Genomic DNA, 14105 nt, shown 5'->3' with positions numbered 1-14105 from the left:
GGCACAATAATAATTGAAATAATAATGCAACAATATTATTTATTATATGGAACAGGGCAAAACTATTCAATTATTTCTACGATGGTGGAAATACTATTTTATTATTATACTAAAGGGGGCAAAAACATTTATTTATTTCAATGAAGTGAGCAATATTATAAGGATAGTGTATTATTTGTTTCTTTATATATGATCTAATAACTCTTTGATACAAAAACCATGTCTAGTGAATTTTCTATTATTTCATTCTATTAAGCTTTTTTACATTCCTATACCTTGTTGTTGATAAAATTGTCCCTTGCTTTGCAAGCTGGCAAATATTGATATTGTATAATGGTATATTTCACTTCTGAAATCTTCACAACTTTCTCTTCCCTACACTTAATCAGTTAACACACGAGAGGTGCTATTATCTGCTGCTATTATACATATGTCGTTTTTGAGGACTTTCCAAAAGAACTCCACAGCAACCTGCACATATACAAAGTGGACTAGTCTATATTTGTATGCAAACTAGATTATATATTCCATCATTCATAATTTCAGAAAATTTCTACTATTGGTTTCAATATTCATCCTAAACTTATATTTTTTTCTGCAGAATTACTGTTTGAACACTTCCCCATTATTATTGTTGATTGGTAAAACACCACAGTACTCTGCAGTGCCTGACTTGGGGAAACAGGACATAAATACAACAGGAACAACCAAGGTAGACAAAATAAATGAAGAAATGAAAACAAAGGGTAAGGAGGGCCCTACTCATTCTTATTGGAAGTGGATACTGCTGAAACAAGAGGAACGTGTGTCGCTAAGAGTTTGGCACAGTTGTAAGGGTACATTATTGTGAGTAGTATAGGTGGGAGTAGGGTAAGCTCTAATAAAAAGATGGGTTTTAAGTGTGTATTTGAAGATTAAAAGGCCGTGGGAGAGTCTGATAGGGCATGGTAGGGAATTCCATAAGTGGGTAGCAGCATGGGAGAACACTTGTAGGGGGACGTGAGAGGAGATTACAAGAGACGTGTTGAGGCATAGGTTAGAGGTAAAATTTAACAAGGCAAGAGGGAGATTAGTTTGAGAAGAGATTTGAGATGTATGAAGGGTTGTTGTAGTTGATGGCTTTGTAGGTACGGGCAAGTTATTTGAATTGGATTGATGAGCATTTGGACATATTAAGCTTTAGGTAGCGATTTAACATCTATGTAGAGATAGCAGATAGACAGTTGGTTACAAAAGAAAGTGCAGAAGGGTAGAGGTCAGGGAGGAGACATAGATAAGGTGGTCATTCGAGTAGAGGTGGTACTATGAGCAAATTAGTTCCCCAAGACAAGAGTTGGACAGTGAGAAAAGCAGAGGGCCTAGAACAGATAGTGGTAGTGAAGAGTAGAATGTGCCAGAGTTAGAGACACTAAAAGAAGCAGTTCGATAGGTAGGAAGTGAACCAGAATAGAACTGTGTCACAAAGGCCAATGGAGTGAAGGGTATGCAGGAAAAGAGGTTGATTCAACAGTGTTGAAAGCAGCAGAGAGGTCCAAGTGCATGAGAAGTGACCCCTAGACTTTTCTGTATGTAGACCACAAATCACTTTTTTGAGTGTGTCTCAGTGGAATGTTGGGGGCAGAAGCCAGATTGCAGGGAAGGGAGAATGGAATGAGAGGAGAGAAAGTAAGATAGGTAAGACAATTGTTGGAAACAGAAGCTGGGGTGAGAGATGATGTCTTTACAATTGGTGAGATGAGCATGTATCAAAAAGGAGGATGGAAATGTGCCAGTGGAGAAAGATAGGTTGAAGATGTGAGGTAGATGTGGGCATGCATGGCATATTGAGGGAGCAGATTGTATGGTAAGAAGAGGAGATGAGTGCAGACTTCATCTTCGTCTACTTGAGGGAATTAACTGAGGGTGGTCCTTTAGCTACAGTACATAGTTGGTTTAATTTTCTCACATCTCCCACTCTTTGCATTTGCAATGTAAATTAATTTGATTAGTCAACTGGAAAACAAATAGTGTGGCTTGGTAAAAGGCATGGTGGAATGTGCCAGGGCTGCTTTTACATTATAACAGAAGAACCACATTCTGTTATAGTGTAACCAGCCAAGTCTGATGGTTTTGCAGGAGGACCCCATTGTTATTTAGTTAGGGGGGCATGTTACCACTTAATTTATTTCATTTTTACAGGTAATTGCAATTTTGATTTAATGATTTTCGTGACATGCGGTAAAAGCTGCCCACACAGCCAGTACCAGTACTACATGCAGAACAGTAATCCATATTTAGACAGTTACAGTATAGTATTGAAATGTGAAATTGTAACTCAGGAATGGCGTTGTCAATTTAATGCTTGCTACATCTGAATGCATTTTCCAAAGAAAGGCTTGTCAAGTGTTAATATTTTTAGTTTAACTACTGATATTTACTTTACTCATTATGTTCTATCAACAATTTCTTAAAGCTGAACCTGGTAGGTGCATCTAGTGTGGAACATGTGGGACGGGACCCAAACTGAGATTCTAGGGTTCTTCAGTCTGCTGATTGTCAGATATACAATACATTATATTGTGAACTACTTCTTTGGCCTCCCAGAAAAATCTGAAGGCCCATCTACAAGGGTTAAGCACCACAAGAGGATGTGGGGGCCAGGGATTGCCAGTAAGAGCTCACAAACCTACATATACATTGATTTAAAACTTCATTATGTAGTAAATCATTATCAAGACGATATAATTTTTTCTTGACCCCTATTTTCTCCTACATACAAGTAATTTAAACTTTATTGTACGAACTCCAGTACATTAGTTTAAAGGATTATAAATTCAAAGTGAGAACTTTTCAGTTATCACATTATTTTTGTACCTGGGAGAAAGAGCATGTAATGTAGTGCTCAGGGGCGTCAAGGGGGGCAGGCACAAATCTGGGAGCCTTGGGCTACCTTTGTTGTGAGAGGAGCCATCAACCTTTTGTGGTCATGCCCCCTCCAGCAGCTATGGAAAGTGCCACAAGAATTTGCTGTACGGGGGCCTGAAATTCCTCTTGGTGTACCTGGTAGGGCATTCAAGCTGACTATATTCTACAGTGATCAGTTGTTAACAACTTGTAGGCAGGTGTTGGTGGCTTTCAAAGCCAGAGATGGTTGCATATGATGGAAAACAAGCCAAACTGCATCAGATACATCAATCAACTAGCAAAGCCAGCTGTTGACAACTCGTTTAAGAAACAAAAGAAAAAACAAATGAACAATTTAACAATTTCAAATTACCTAAATATTTCAACTAAGCTAGTCATTTGCTTAATGCTTCTGCACAGTATGAAAAATACAATACTTTATATTAAATGTTAAAGTTTAAGAACTGTCTGCTCACCATCCAGGCTGTCACAAAGTCACCCATCCACGTTCCAACTGCTGCCACCTTCATGAAACTTTCATTCCTGATGCCCATATATTCAGTTATAATGTATGGACTGTGGAGAAGAAGATTACAAAAGAAAGGTTTAGGTGTACTTATTCTGCCTGTTTACAGTATATCCATACTCATTACTTTACTGGAAACAAATAAAAGTGTTTTTGAGATATTTTATTAAAAACAACTATATACTTTGTAAATTGCTTTCAAAATTGTTAATACATATTGAAACTGACCAAAGCAGCTAGCAAAAATGTAAAATTCAATGCAGACCTAAGCACAATGTCATTCATGCAAATTCTCGTAGTACATAATTGACATATTAATCCGAAATCATAGTTTAGATTCATGTCCACAAAAGGTTAAATCTGGAACGGTTCAACAAAGTTACCAAAATAATCTGACCAAAATGACATAATACTGGAGCACGTTTCTAAAACATTGCGCTGAAATTCATTAGTTTACCTCTGGCTCAGATATGCTTCCATCATGAAATGCAATCAACAGTGTCTGTCATCCATAATTATGAAGGTGAGGAGACACCTAATGGGCTATTTTAATAAAATGTTATCACATTTGACTTCCCATAGTGAGCTTTGTAATAATGTGGGTAAACAGCCTGTGTAAAGGAGATATACAACTGTTCGTGGCAGTACAAAGTGTTTAAACCTAAATTTTAAAAGCTTCAGTAAATTACAGTGCAGTAACCTAAACCCTGCAAATGGTTACAATCACTATCCATTTCCTAATTGTAGATAGGGTGTCTGTTTTTCCAGGTTATATTCTTAGGGTGGGCGCTGGGGGACTTTGCATTCATTATTCCTGGGGTTATTTTTGTTTTTATTTTGACATGTGCAATTTTTATTTTTTTTGTATTACGGATATAAATATATCATAAAAAATGAAAAACTCCACAATTTGTGTGCAGGGTGAGTGGTGGAATTGTACACTGGCTGATGAGGGGGGAATGAATGTAGGATGGGAGGAGGAAGTGAAGGAGAAGGAAATAACTGACAGGGGAGTGAACGTGAAATGAATTTGAAAGAAGGGAAGATGAATTACAGGGAAGGTGGAGAGCGAGAAATACATTACTTGGGATGATGAGTGAAGGGAACATGGATTACAATGGAGGAGAAGTGAATTACAGGGAGAGAAACTAATTACAAGGTAAAGGGAGGCAGAGTGGTCTAAGGCGCCAGACTCAAGAGTAATCTCTTCCCTTAAATGGGTGTTCTGGTCTCCGTATGGAGGAGTAGGTTCAAATCCCACTTCTAACAATATTTTACTTCTCTTATTTCACGGGTACAACCCAGATCTAAACCACAGCTCATAACAATGGACATTTGAGACAAATGGTAATTACCTTAGTTAACACAACTGCCTAGCATAGAATACATTCATGTTCTGGTGTATATTCGAAATAAAAAGTACATTAAACTGTGAGAAATGGGTGATGAATAAAAAGTATCTTCAAAAAGCATCTTGTATGTCTGTATTTCATGTTTCCACCTTCTACTAAGGGTTCAAATGAGGCACTCAGGACTATCCCATGCAGTAGGGAGGTAGGTCCTGGAAAGCACGGTAGAGTGAAGATATGCACATCTAACACAGGACCGAGCGGAAGGTCTGTACTAAATGGACAGGGAGCGAACTGGATGGTGTATCATGAAATGTCATGGCCATTCCCCCTCTAGTGATGTGATGAAGCAGGGTTGGCTTAAGCTTTACCTCGGGTGCCTAGCACTGGCCCTGGAGCAGAGGGTGCCAGGGGATAGGGTCCCAGGGGAGAGGGAAAGGGTCAAAAGAGAGAAATTAATTTGTAATTTATTTTACCATAGTCACTTTATCTACAAATTTCCACCTTCTATGCCAATTTCTCTTTTATTTCCTCCTCAGTCTGTCTCTATACTGATCTTGCACATCTTTACTTAGGAATATTATTATTTCTGGCTTTAGGTTAAAAAGCCCAGGAAAGACCACAGTAAGTTTTTTTTTGTGTTTTTTCCAGGACTATTTTTATACAACTGAAAAAGAGTGTCCTAATTATAATGTAAAATATGCATTATGGTAAATCATACAACAATACAATGGCTTATTCTATAATCAAAAGATAACAAAATGTAATATACCAAATAGCAACCAGATAGACATTTGTTTTGATCATTCTAGAGCAAGCTAACAAATGCCAACGTCAGACTGCTTGGCCATTTGCACCACCTTAACCATGTGAACATATAGTTTTTTACCCCAAAAAATGCATGGATGTCATTACAAAACAAACAAACAAACAAAAAACAATCCTTAGCCATATCCTTTCTTAACTGTTTAACCAATTTAACATACATGTTTTAAACAGATTAGATGGAGAACCTTTTCATTCCTCCTGTTCAGGAGTCTGATAATTTAGTTGACAAATAGTATACATGCCATTGTTCCTGCATTGTGATACAGTGTCTTTCATATGCTTACTATACTACAGGATTAGAATTGTTTTAATAAGCATTTTGGAACTGAGTCATTAAGGCAAAAAAGGAGTAAATGTTCTCTGGGACAAACCATGTTACAATGCAAGGGGTGCAAATTAGTTTATTATTTTGCACATACGTTAAATAGTGGTTGTTTTTCATCTAGCACACAAATACTTGATAGCTGTATTATTACACTGAAATTTAATGTTGATCTAGGACATGCCCTACCCCAACTATAAATCTGTCCCTACATTTTAAATTTACCTCCCCCTCCAATGCAACATGGTTTTGCCCAGGTGCAAATGTTACTCCTTTTTTATGCTTTGCTCTCCTTAATGACTCAGGCCCTTTAATGTTAATTATTCTCAAATACATTTAATATTAGTTGAACTTTTTTTTTAGCAAATAAAAGTTAAAATACAATAAAATGACAAATATGAAAAAGGTCCTGCTTGTTTTGCTAAATATTGCCAAGCATCGTAATATGCAAACTATTTAATAAATAACAACGGCGGGATATATGTGCTGCATTGCATTCGGCTTTCATTTTGTAGCCTTACATTTGTAACTCAAAAATTCCTTCTTAGTTAAAATATGTAGTTTTATTTTGTTTTTCAGAGTTTTTGTTTCCAGTCTATTAACTGTTTTGTTTGTTATTGCTGTACTGATATAGAATGTTATGCATTGCTGCTGGCTTAAATTCTTTTCATTTATGAATGAATATAAAATGTCCAATTATCCATAACAGAACAAGCAGCCTCCATTTGTCACCACTAGTGTTTGCAAACACATTTACATTAACGTAGACACTGCTTGGGCATTCATGGGTTTTAGGTGAGCCAAGAACCAGTCCACAGGGACTATGTCACAGTTATACAGTTATTTGTTAAAGCAAAACTTGTGATATGTTCTGTTCAACACTCAGATTATTATTTATAGCATTGCACAAAAACAGTGTTTCCTTCCTGTCACTGAGATGTCATCAGGTATCATGAACACCAGGGGCGTCAACTTTGCAGCCTGCATGTGACTCCTATTTTTTGTGGCTCCACCAGAGCCGCAGGCACACCCCCCCCCCCCCCCCAATACTTACCTGATGCTGCAGCACTGGCGCCCTCCTTCTTTCCTTCCTTTCTCCCCTCTTCCCTTCGCACTGAATGTCAGGCGTGAAGTCATCACGCCCAACATTCTCAGTGAGGAGAGCACAGAGAGAAGCCGCGACAGACAAGACAGAAGAGAAGAAATCAGAAGAAAAAGGGCAATAGAAAGGAAAGTGAAGGGGAGCAAAAGCAGCGTAAGGAGGTGAATGGTATGAAACAGGTGATACAGATGAAGGGGAGCAAAAGCAGTATAATAGAGGGCACAGTATGAAACGGGGGAAACATGATGACTAAGGGCACAGTGTGATGAAAGGGGGTAACAAAATTGCATTTGAGACTTTTCATCTTCTTGTGGCTCACACAATCTTAGACTTTGATCATTTGGACCAATTGGGGGTTTGACGTGCCTGATGTACACCATAGCCCAAAAAAAAAATATCCCTCCCACCACCCCCAAACACAACTTTTACATACTTGTATTTCTTATTACATAATTATACAGGGAAAATGTACATTACCAATTTAATATACATAAAATTGTCTTATAGCAACAGTTCACGTATTTAATTTCTTGGTATTTTATTTATTTGGTTTGCTAAAAGGTAGTCTTTTTTCTATTTCGTTTAATAAAAAAAAAATCTACATTTTTTTTTTTATTGAGCAATTGATTGAGTTTTGGTTTTAAAAACTTAAAATAATACAGTCATTGATAGCACATAGAATATTATTCTTACGTTTTCCATCTTAATGATTTAATACATAGTTCAATAAAAGATGATTAATAAAGAAAATAATGTAAAATATGGACTACAAATGGCCTGATTTTATCTAATTTGGCCAACACCATGCATCATGATTGAAAGTGATGCAGTTGCTTTGAAAATTCTTTTGGGATGCCTTCTGTTAATTATATCAGTCAACTGACAGTCATTCTCATATGGATTTATCTCAGGAACTTTGATGGATCTACAGAAATCAGCTGCCAGCAAAAATGCATCTATTATTTTTTTTTTTTGTGCATTAATATTTTTATTCAAATTTTGCAAAAGTATATGGGGTACAGAAAAAAAAAAAGGGGGGGGAGAAGAAAATACATACAAAGGGACACACATGGGGGTTCCTCACGCAGGGGGAAAGGAATCACTCAATTAAACCAAGGCACACAGTATCAACAGTATGTATTTACAAATATAAGAAACATGGTTTAACTCAAAAGGAGGGAAAAACCGCACCGGGTGGTTCATATACTTCCTCAATAATATATCAATCCTGTCTGATGGCATCATCCATAAAAATTGAGGATCGGTGCACCCGATCATTAATACATTGTAAATCAAGAAACAAGGGAAAGAAAAGAAATGATCAAATGGGGCACTCAAAATGAACCCTAAGTTAGGATTATAATGTATGTATATTGATTACTAATCAATATACATACATTATAATCCTAACTTAGGGTTCATTTTGAGTGCCCCATTTGATCATTTCTTTTCTTTCCCTTGTTTCTTGATTTAAAATATAAGAAACAGTAAGACATATTAACTTTAACTTTCACTGTGGTTGTCTGAAGATAGCTCCTCTAGGGGGAGAATACCCGGGGATGGGAGAAAAATGCATCTATTATTAAAAGCGCAAAATACCTGAATCACACACTGCCATTTTCTGACTCATTCCCACTTTCCTTAGGGTTTATGTTTTTTTCCAAACAGCAAAGGGCTTTATTTAGCAAAGGGGTTACCCAGTTGGCATTAAGGGTCATGGGTGAATGATCCCCCATGCTGGGGAAAAACCCTACTGTAAAATTGTTAAAAAGCTGAATTAAATTAATATTTCATATCTTATGAATCTCCAAGTTCTTATTTAATAAAAACTTTATTAATTGTTCTGGACCCGTATTGCTGAATCTTTTGATAAAAGAGGACAATAAGTATTTTTTTTGCAAAAAAAGGTTAATGCTGCAATTATTTAAATTTTAATAAGTAGGCCCCTTATTCAGCAGCCTAATAACCTACCCTGTATGCCTTTTGAGTTTGGGAGAATGTAATATTTGCCCCCAGCTTCCTAATAATCCAATAGAGTTGTGTACAGTCTTCACTTGTATCAGCTCCTATTACTCCTATTTCCCATCTAGCACTATGTCTCACCAGTACTCATCTGCCTACAAGTCTTGTGTGGTAGTATGTATGAGACTGGTGCATACAAAATAATATCACAGACTAAACTCTAAGTAGTAAATAGTTGTAAATGACTAGGTATACTAGGAGTAAGTCAAAATATCAAGAATAGCCAGGTGCAATTCAAAATCAGGGCTGGCGTCCAATAGAATAGTAGGGGTCATAAAGTGAGATCAGGGTGAGAGGCAGACAAGAAAAAAAAGTAACCAGCAGAGGTCGAGATTGGCGGCAGGAAAGAGTAGCCAAAAACAATCCGGGTCAACAGTTAGCAGACTTCAAAATAAAATAAAAACAGCACATAAGCCTAGACAAGCCAACACTTTTGCAGGTGCGTGAATGATGCTGACAGCCTTATAAACCCACGAGTAACCAATCCCCCAGTCCAGCCCTGACAGCACTGATCAGTAATGTCAAGGCAACCAATGTAACCAGTTTAAGCAGGCTGAGTTGCAGTGAAACACCTGTGTCTGCCACGATTTCTATCCCAGGCCCTGTCCATAATCCTGACAAAGGAAACCGGAGCACCCAGAGAAAACCCATGCAATCTCCACACAGATTAGGTACATGGTCAGAAATTTAATGAATTACCCTACCACTGTGTGACAGCAATGCTAACCACTGTGCTACCATGGTGTCCAATAAACACAAATAATCATATCATCAGTCACTTTACCACCACTAGCACTAATCAAATGTCTGCAAGGCACCTCTAGTTGATCTCCTTCTCCAGTGTAGGAAATATGTTGCACTTTAATAGTATGCTTATTTTTAAGAGAACTCACACACTTACACATTTTGTTTTAAACATTACATTTACAGTATATTAATACATGTTCAGCAATCTAAATTTACAGATAAAACAGATAATATTATATATTGTTTTTTTATCCATAATGCAGAATGAACACTAACAGTAGTAGGCTCAACAGTGAGAAGGATTTATTATTTATCCCTGGAACAAATCTCCATATAGAAAATAAATAATATGATATAAAAATACATGTGAATAGAACCCCATTGAAAATGTTATTACCCACAAGCATAAACAAACAGGTCTGGAGCCCAGTATCCAAAAAGAAGAAATTGTTAACAGAAATTATAGTTGTTAATCCAGAAGGAGTTTTTATTTTTTTCCAATTATAAAGTGCCTTAATATTAAATGTCCTTGATTAGTAAAGGGTATATTTTGTCTCTATACAACTCTAAACTCTATACCCGACTCTAAAAGTAGTTTATTTTATGAGAAAGTCTACAATGAATTATTATTTGTGCTATAACCTAAGATTAAAGTATAATATTACTTTTCCTAAAAAGCAGACCTTTAAAAGCCTTATAAATATAGGTGAGATAATAATTAAACAGGTAGATAAGGTGAGCATTCCTCTCAAACAAAGAGGACTAGATTAGTAAAGCAAGAAAATTGCTTAATGAAAATCATCCCTATAAAACTTTAGAAAGAGAGCCTATTGATATTTTTATTAACATCCTTACAAGATTGCTATCTTAGGCACCAGAGAAAGAAGTCCTTAACCAGGATGACTATTCAAATGTTTTTTAATGACATCCAAATATACTAATAATCAAAGATCAACAAATCTCTAGTCAACCTTCATAGTGGGAATATGTTCCTATTCTGATGCCTCTGAATAACATTGATGTATTCTGCCAAAAATCATTCCATACATCTATCCAACAGGTTCAACGACTTGCAGCTTGAAGGGAATTTTTAGACTCATTTAGACATAAAACTTTTATATGCAAGTTAGTTTTATTTACATTAAAACAACTATTTACATTTTAAGACAATTATTAATAACAAATTTGAGGGACTGTTTAGTGAGCAAGTGGGAATAACAATATATTGATTCCAATTTTTTTTAAATATATCACATTTTATAAACTACACATTGACAACATTCTAATATGAGAAGGTTCCCAAATAAATAGAGTATATTTTTCAATTTTTTTGCATCTCTCATATGTGCTTTTATGGATTATCTAATCATGTGCAGTTCTGTGCATCCTGGCATCTGTGCAAATTCCAATATGGAGCATGCACAGGGCTCAGAGCATGCGTAGTGCTCTATTTATCTGTGTGTACCACTCTTGATTTGTGAAATCTGAGCATACACAGTACATTCTTATACACTGTTTTATACACTGTCGTTTATACTCTCTCTACTGTAAGGAGGGTTCTGTCTGCGATTTTAAAGCTTTACACTTAAAATAAGAATTTTTGTATTCTGTGGGGGGTATTCAATTGTTAGCGAGATCCCCGGAAAAACGAGCGCTCAAAATATATTAGCGTTAATACGGTAATATGCGCGTAAATACCGTTAATACGGTAGTTTACTCGCTGAATTTCTCGCAGCTCCCTGAAATTCAGCGAGTAATTACCGTATTAACACTAATATTTTTAGAGCGCTCGTTTTCCGGGGATCTCGCTAACAATTGAATACCCCCCCTAAGGGGGGTATTCAATTGCTAGCGTTAACGCTCTCAAACGAGTGCTCAAAAAATCTTAGCGTTAATACGGTAATTACTTGCGGAATTTCAGCTCGCCGAGCTGAAATTCCGCGAGTAAACTACCGTATTAACGCTTTTCGCACGCAATTTTACCGTATAAACGGTAATATTTTTTGTGCGCTCGTTTTTTTGCGTTAAGGCTAACAATTGAATACCCCCCTAATAGTCTCCTACTTGCGCATGTTTTTAGGTAACAATATAATATTTATTCACTTCCCTTTAGTTTTTAATCTCTAACCCCTGATATATTCATCCTAATAAGTTTACTTTGTATAGACCCATTTCAGCTTACTGAGTATCTGGAACCCTTTCATTAATTATTCAACTACCCTAACTTATGTATGCTTATTTCTATCTCATTATTTCTCCTTTTAGTACAGATTTATAATTTTACAATTAATGCATTTTGGATTGTGTCTTATTATATTTATTGGTTGGTTTCCATTATATAGTGATCTCACATAGTCTGATTTCTGGCACACTAGTTGAATGGGGCATGCACACGACTCCATTGAATGACATCTAGACATAGGCTTATGTCTTTCTCTGCCCAGTACGGACATATATAGGGTTCTGATTTAAGAGCATTAACATATTTTGGTATCTTCGCAATGCCCAATAGGGTGCTCTGTTTATCCTATCTGCCTAGTTCCCTTACCTCTCTTATTTTGCCTAATACAGCATATGCACAAGACTCCAAAATATGAACTTGCGGATTGGGAACTTAAAGTAACCCTGGAAAATTTTCTGGAAGTGGCCTAATTTGGATGGGACCATATCAACTGTAGTCAGGGCAAACACAAAAGGAGGTGTGATTAGTGCAAAGTTGACTATGCCACCAGAGGCCTGTAAAGTGCTATACTGCCCATTACATATCACGCTTCCTCCAACATTCCCACCCATGGGACAAACATGTCCCTGGTCGGGACAGAGCTCTAAATCAGGACTGTCCTGCTGAAATCGGGACAGTTGGGTGGTATGATTAGTGGTTCAACCACATAATGGCTTCCTCCTCTGTGTACGAGTGGTGGGTATACCTTGACTAATACATAGAAAGTAGGACAATAAGAGTAACTAAATTTAGCAGTAGTAAACCAGTAACAGAAAATGTCATCACAATATATATATTTGTGTTCATTTAATACCATGGTGCCGAAGAACTGCCAATACGAGGTATGTCTATTAAATAACGAGACTGTGATTCCATCTAGTAAACAAAGCGGTCAGAACAAGTTATAACTGCATACGTAGTAACCTTGAACCTGTCTGAACCTGCATGACAAGCTGCAACACTCTGACGTTCAGTTGATTGTGAGTCGCCATTTAGTTTGGTTGTGTTTTCTGTAGAGTGTCGAAAAAATGCTTTTAAAAGTTTAAAAGTTGAACAACGGGTCATTTTGAAATTTTTAGTAAAATTGCACAAAACACCAACAGAATGTTTTCAAATGCTTACTATGGCCTATGGGAAGGACTGCCTGTCTCGTGTGTGTGTGTTTGAGTGGCACAAAATATTTAATGAGGGACATGAGAATGTCGAAGATGATGAACGCCCTGGACGACCTTCCACTTCAAGTCAGATTGTTCGAAAAGACCACCGACTCAGTGTTCAAATGATAGCTGAATCCGTGAACATTGACAAAGACACCATATGGAAAATTGTGCATAAGGAAATATGACGAAAGTTTGTGCAAAGATGGTCCCAAGGGTTCTCACACTAGCGCAAAAAGAACGTCGAAAGGAATGTTGTGTTTACATGCTGCAAATCCAAACCCGTTTCATAAGGTAATCACTTGTGATGAGACCTGGATCTTGCAGTACGATCATGAAACCAAAAGACAGTCAATGTACTGGAAAACACAGTCATCACCAAGAATGGAAAGAGCTCGTCAAAGCAAGTCAAAATTCAAAGCAATACTCATTGTTTTTTTCGATATCAAGGGTGTAATTTTGGAAGAATGAGTTCCAGAAGGCACAACAGTTAATCAGCATGATAAGGAAGTTTTGCAAAAGCCGAGAGTCAGAAAGAAACGGCCGTAACTGTGGAAAAATTGTCTCTTTCTTCACCAGGACAATGCGCCTGCTCACACAGCACTTTCTGTGAAGCAGTTTTTGACCGACAAACACATTACTACACTTGAACATCCTCCATATGCGCCCGATTTAGCACCTTGTGATTGTTATCTTTTCCCAAAAGTTAAATCAGTGCTTAAAGGGACACATGCTGAGTCAGTTGATACTGTAAAGAAGAAAACGACAGATATGTTGAAACAAGTGACAGAAATTGATTTGCTCCATGCCTTCCACCAGTGGAAAACAAGACTACAGCGATGTATTAGTGCAAATGGGGAGTATATTGAAGGGGACAAACATTAAATTTGTAATACCAATAAATTAAGATGAGTTATTTAATAAGTCTCGTTATTTAATAGACATACC

At 36.9% G+C, this 14105-nt stretch overlaps 1 protein-coding gene across 1 annotated transcript in view; it reads right to left on the bottom strand.

Annotated features, from left to right (window-relative positions):
• TMEM117 (transmembrane protein 117) overlaps positions 1-14105 on the bottom strand; it is a 299423-nt gene that overhangs the window by 150138 nt on the left and 135180 nt on the right. Inside the window, exon 4 of the mRNA XM_075209075.1 lies at positions 3360-3459. Within this exon, the coding sequence (XP_075065176.1) occupies positions 3360-3459 (100 nt within the window). The remainder of the gene's footprint in view (positions 1-3359; positions 3460-14105) is intronic.

Source organism: Mixophyes fleayi, chromosome 4 (genome assembly GCF_038048845.1).
Source record: "Mixophyes fleayi isolate aMixFle1 chromosome 4, aMixFle1.hap1, whole genome shotgun sequence".
Lineage (NCBI taxonomy): Eukaryota > Metazoa > Chordata > Amphibia > Anura > Limnodynastidae > Mixophyes > Mixophyes fleayi.
The sequence above is the reverse complement of the archived record's forward strand: the minus strand, read 5'-3'. Positions and strand labels throughout refer to the sequence as shown.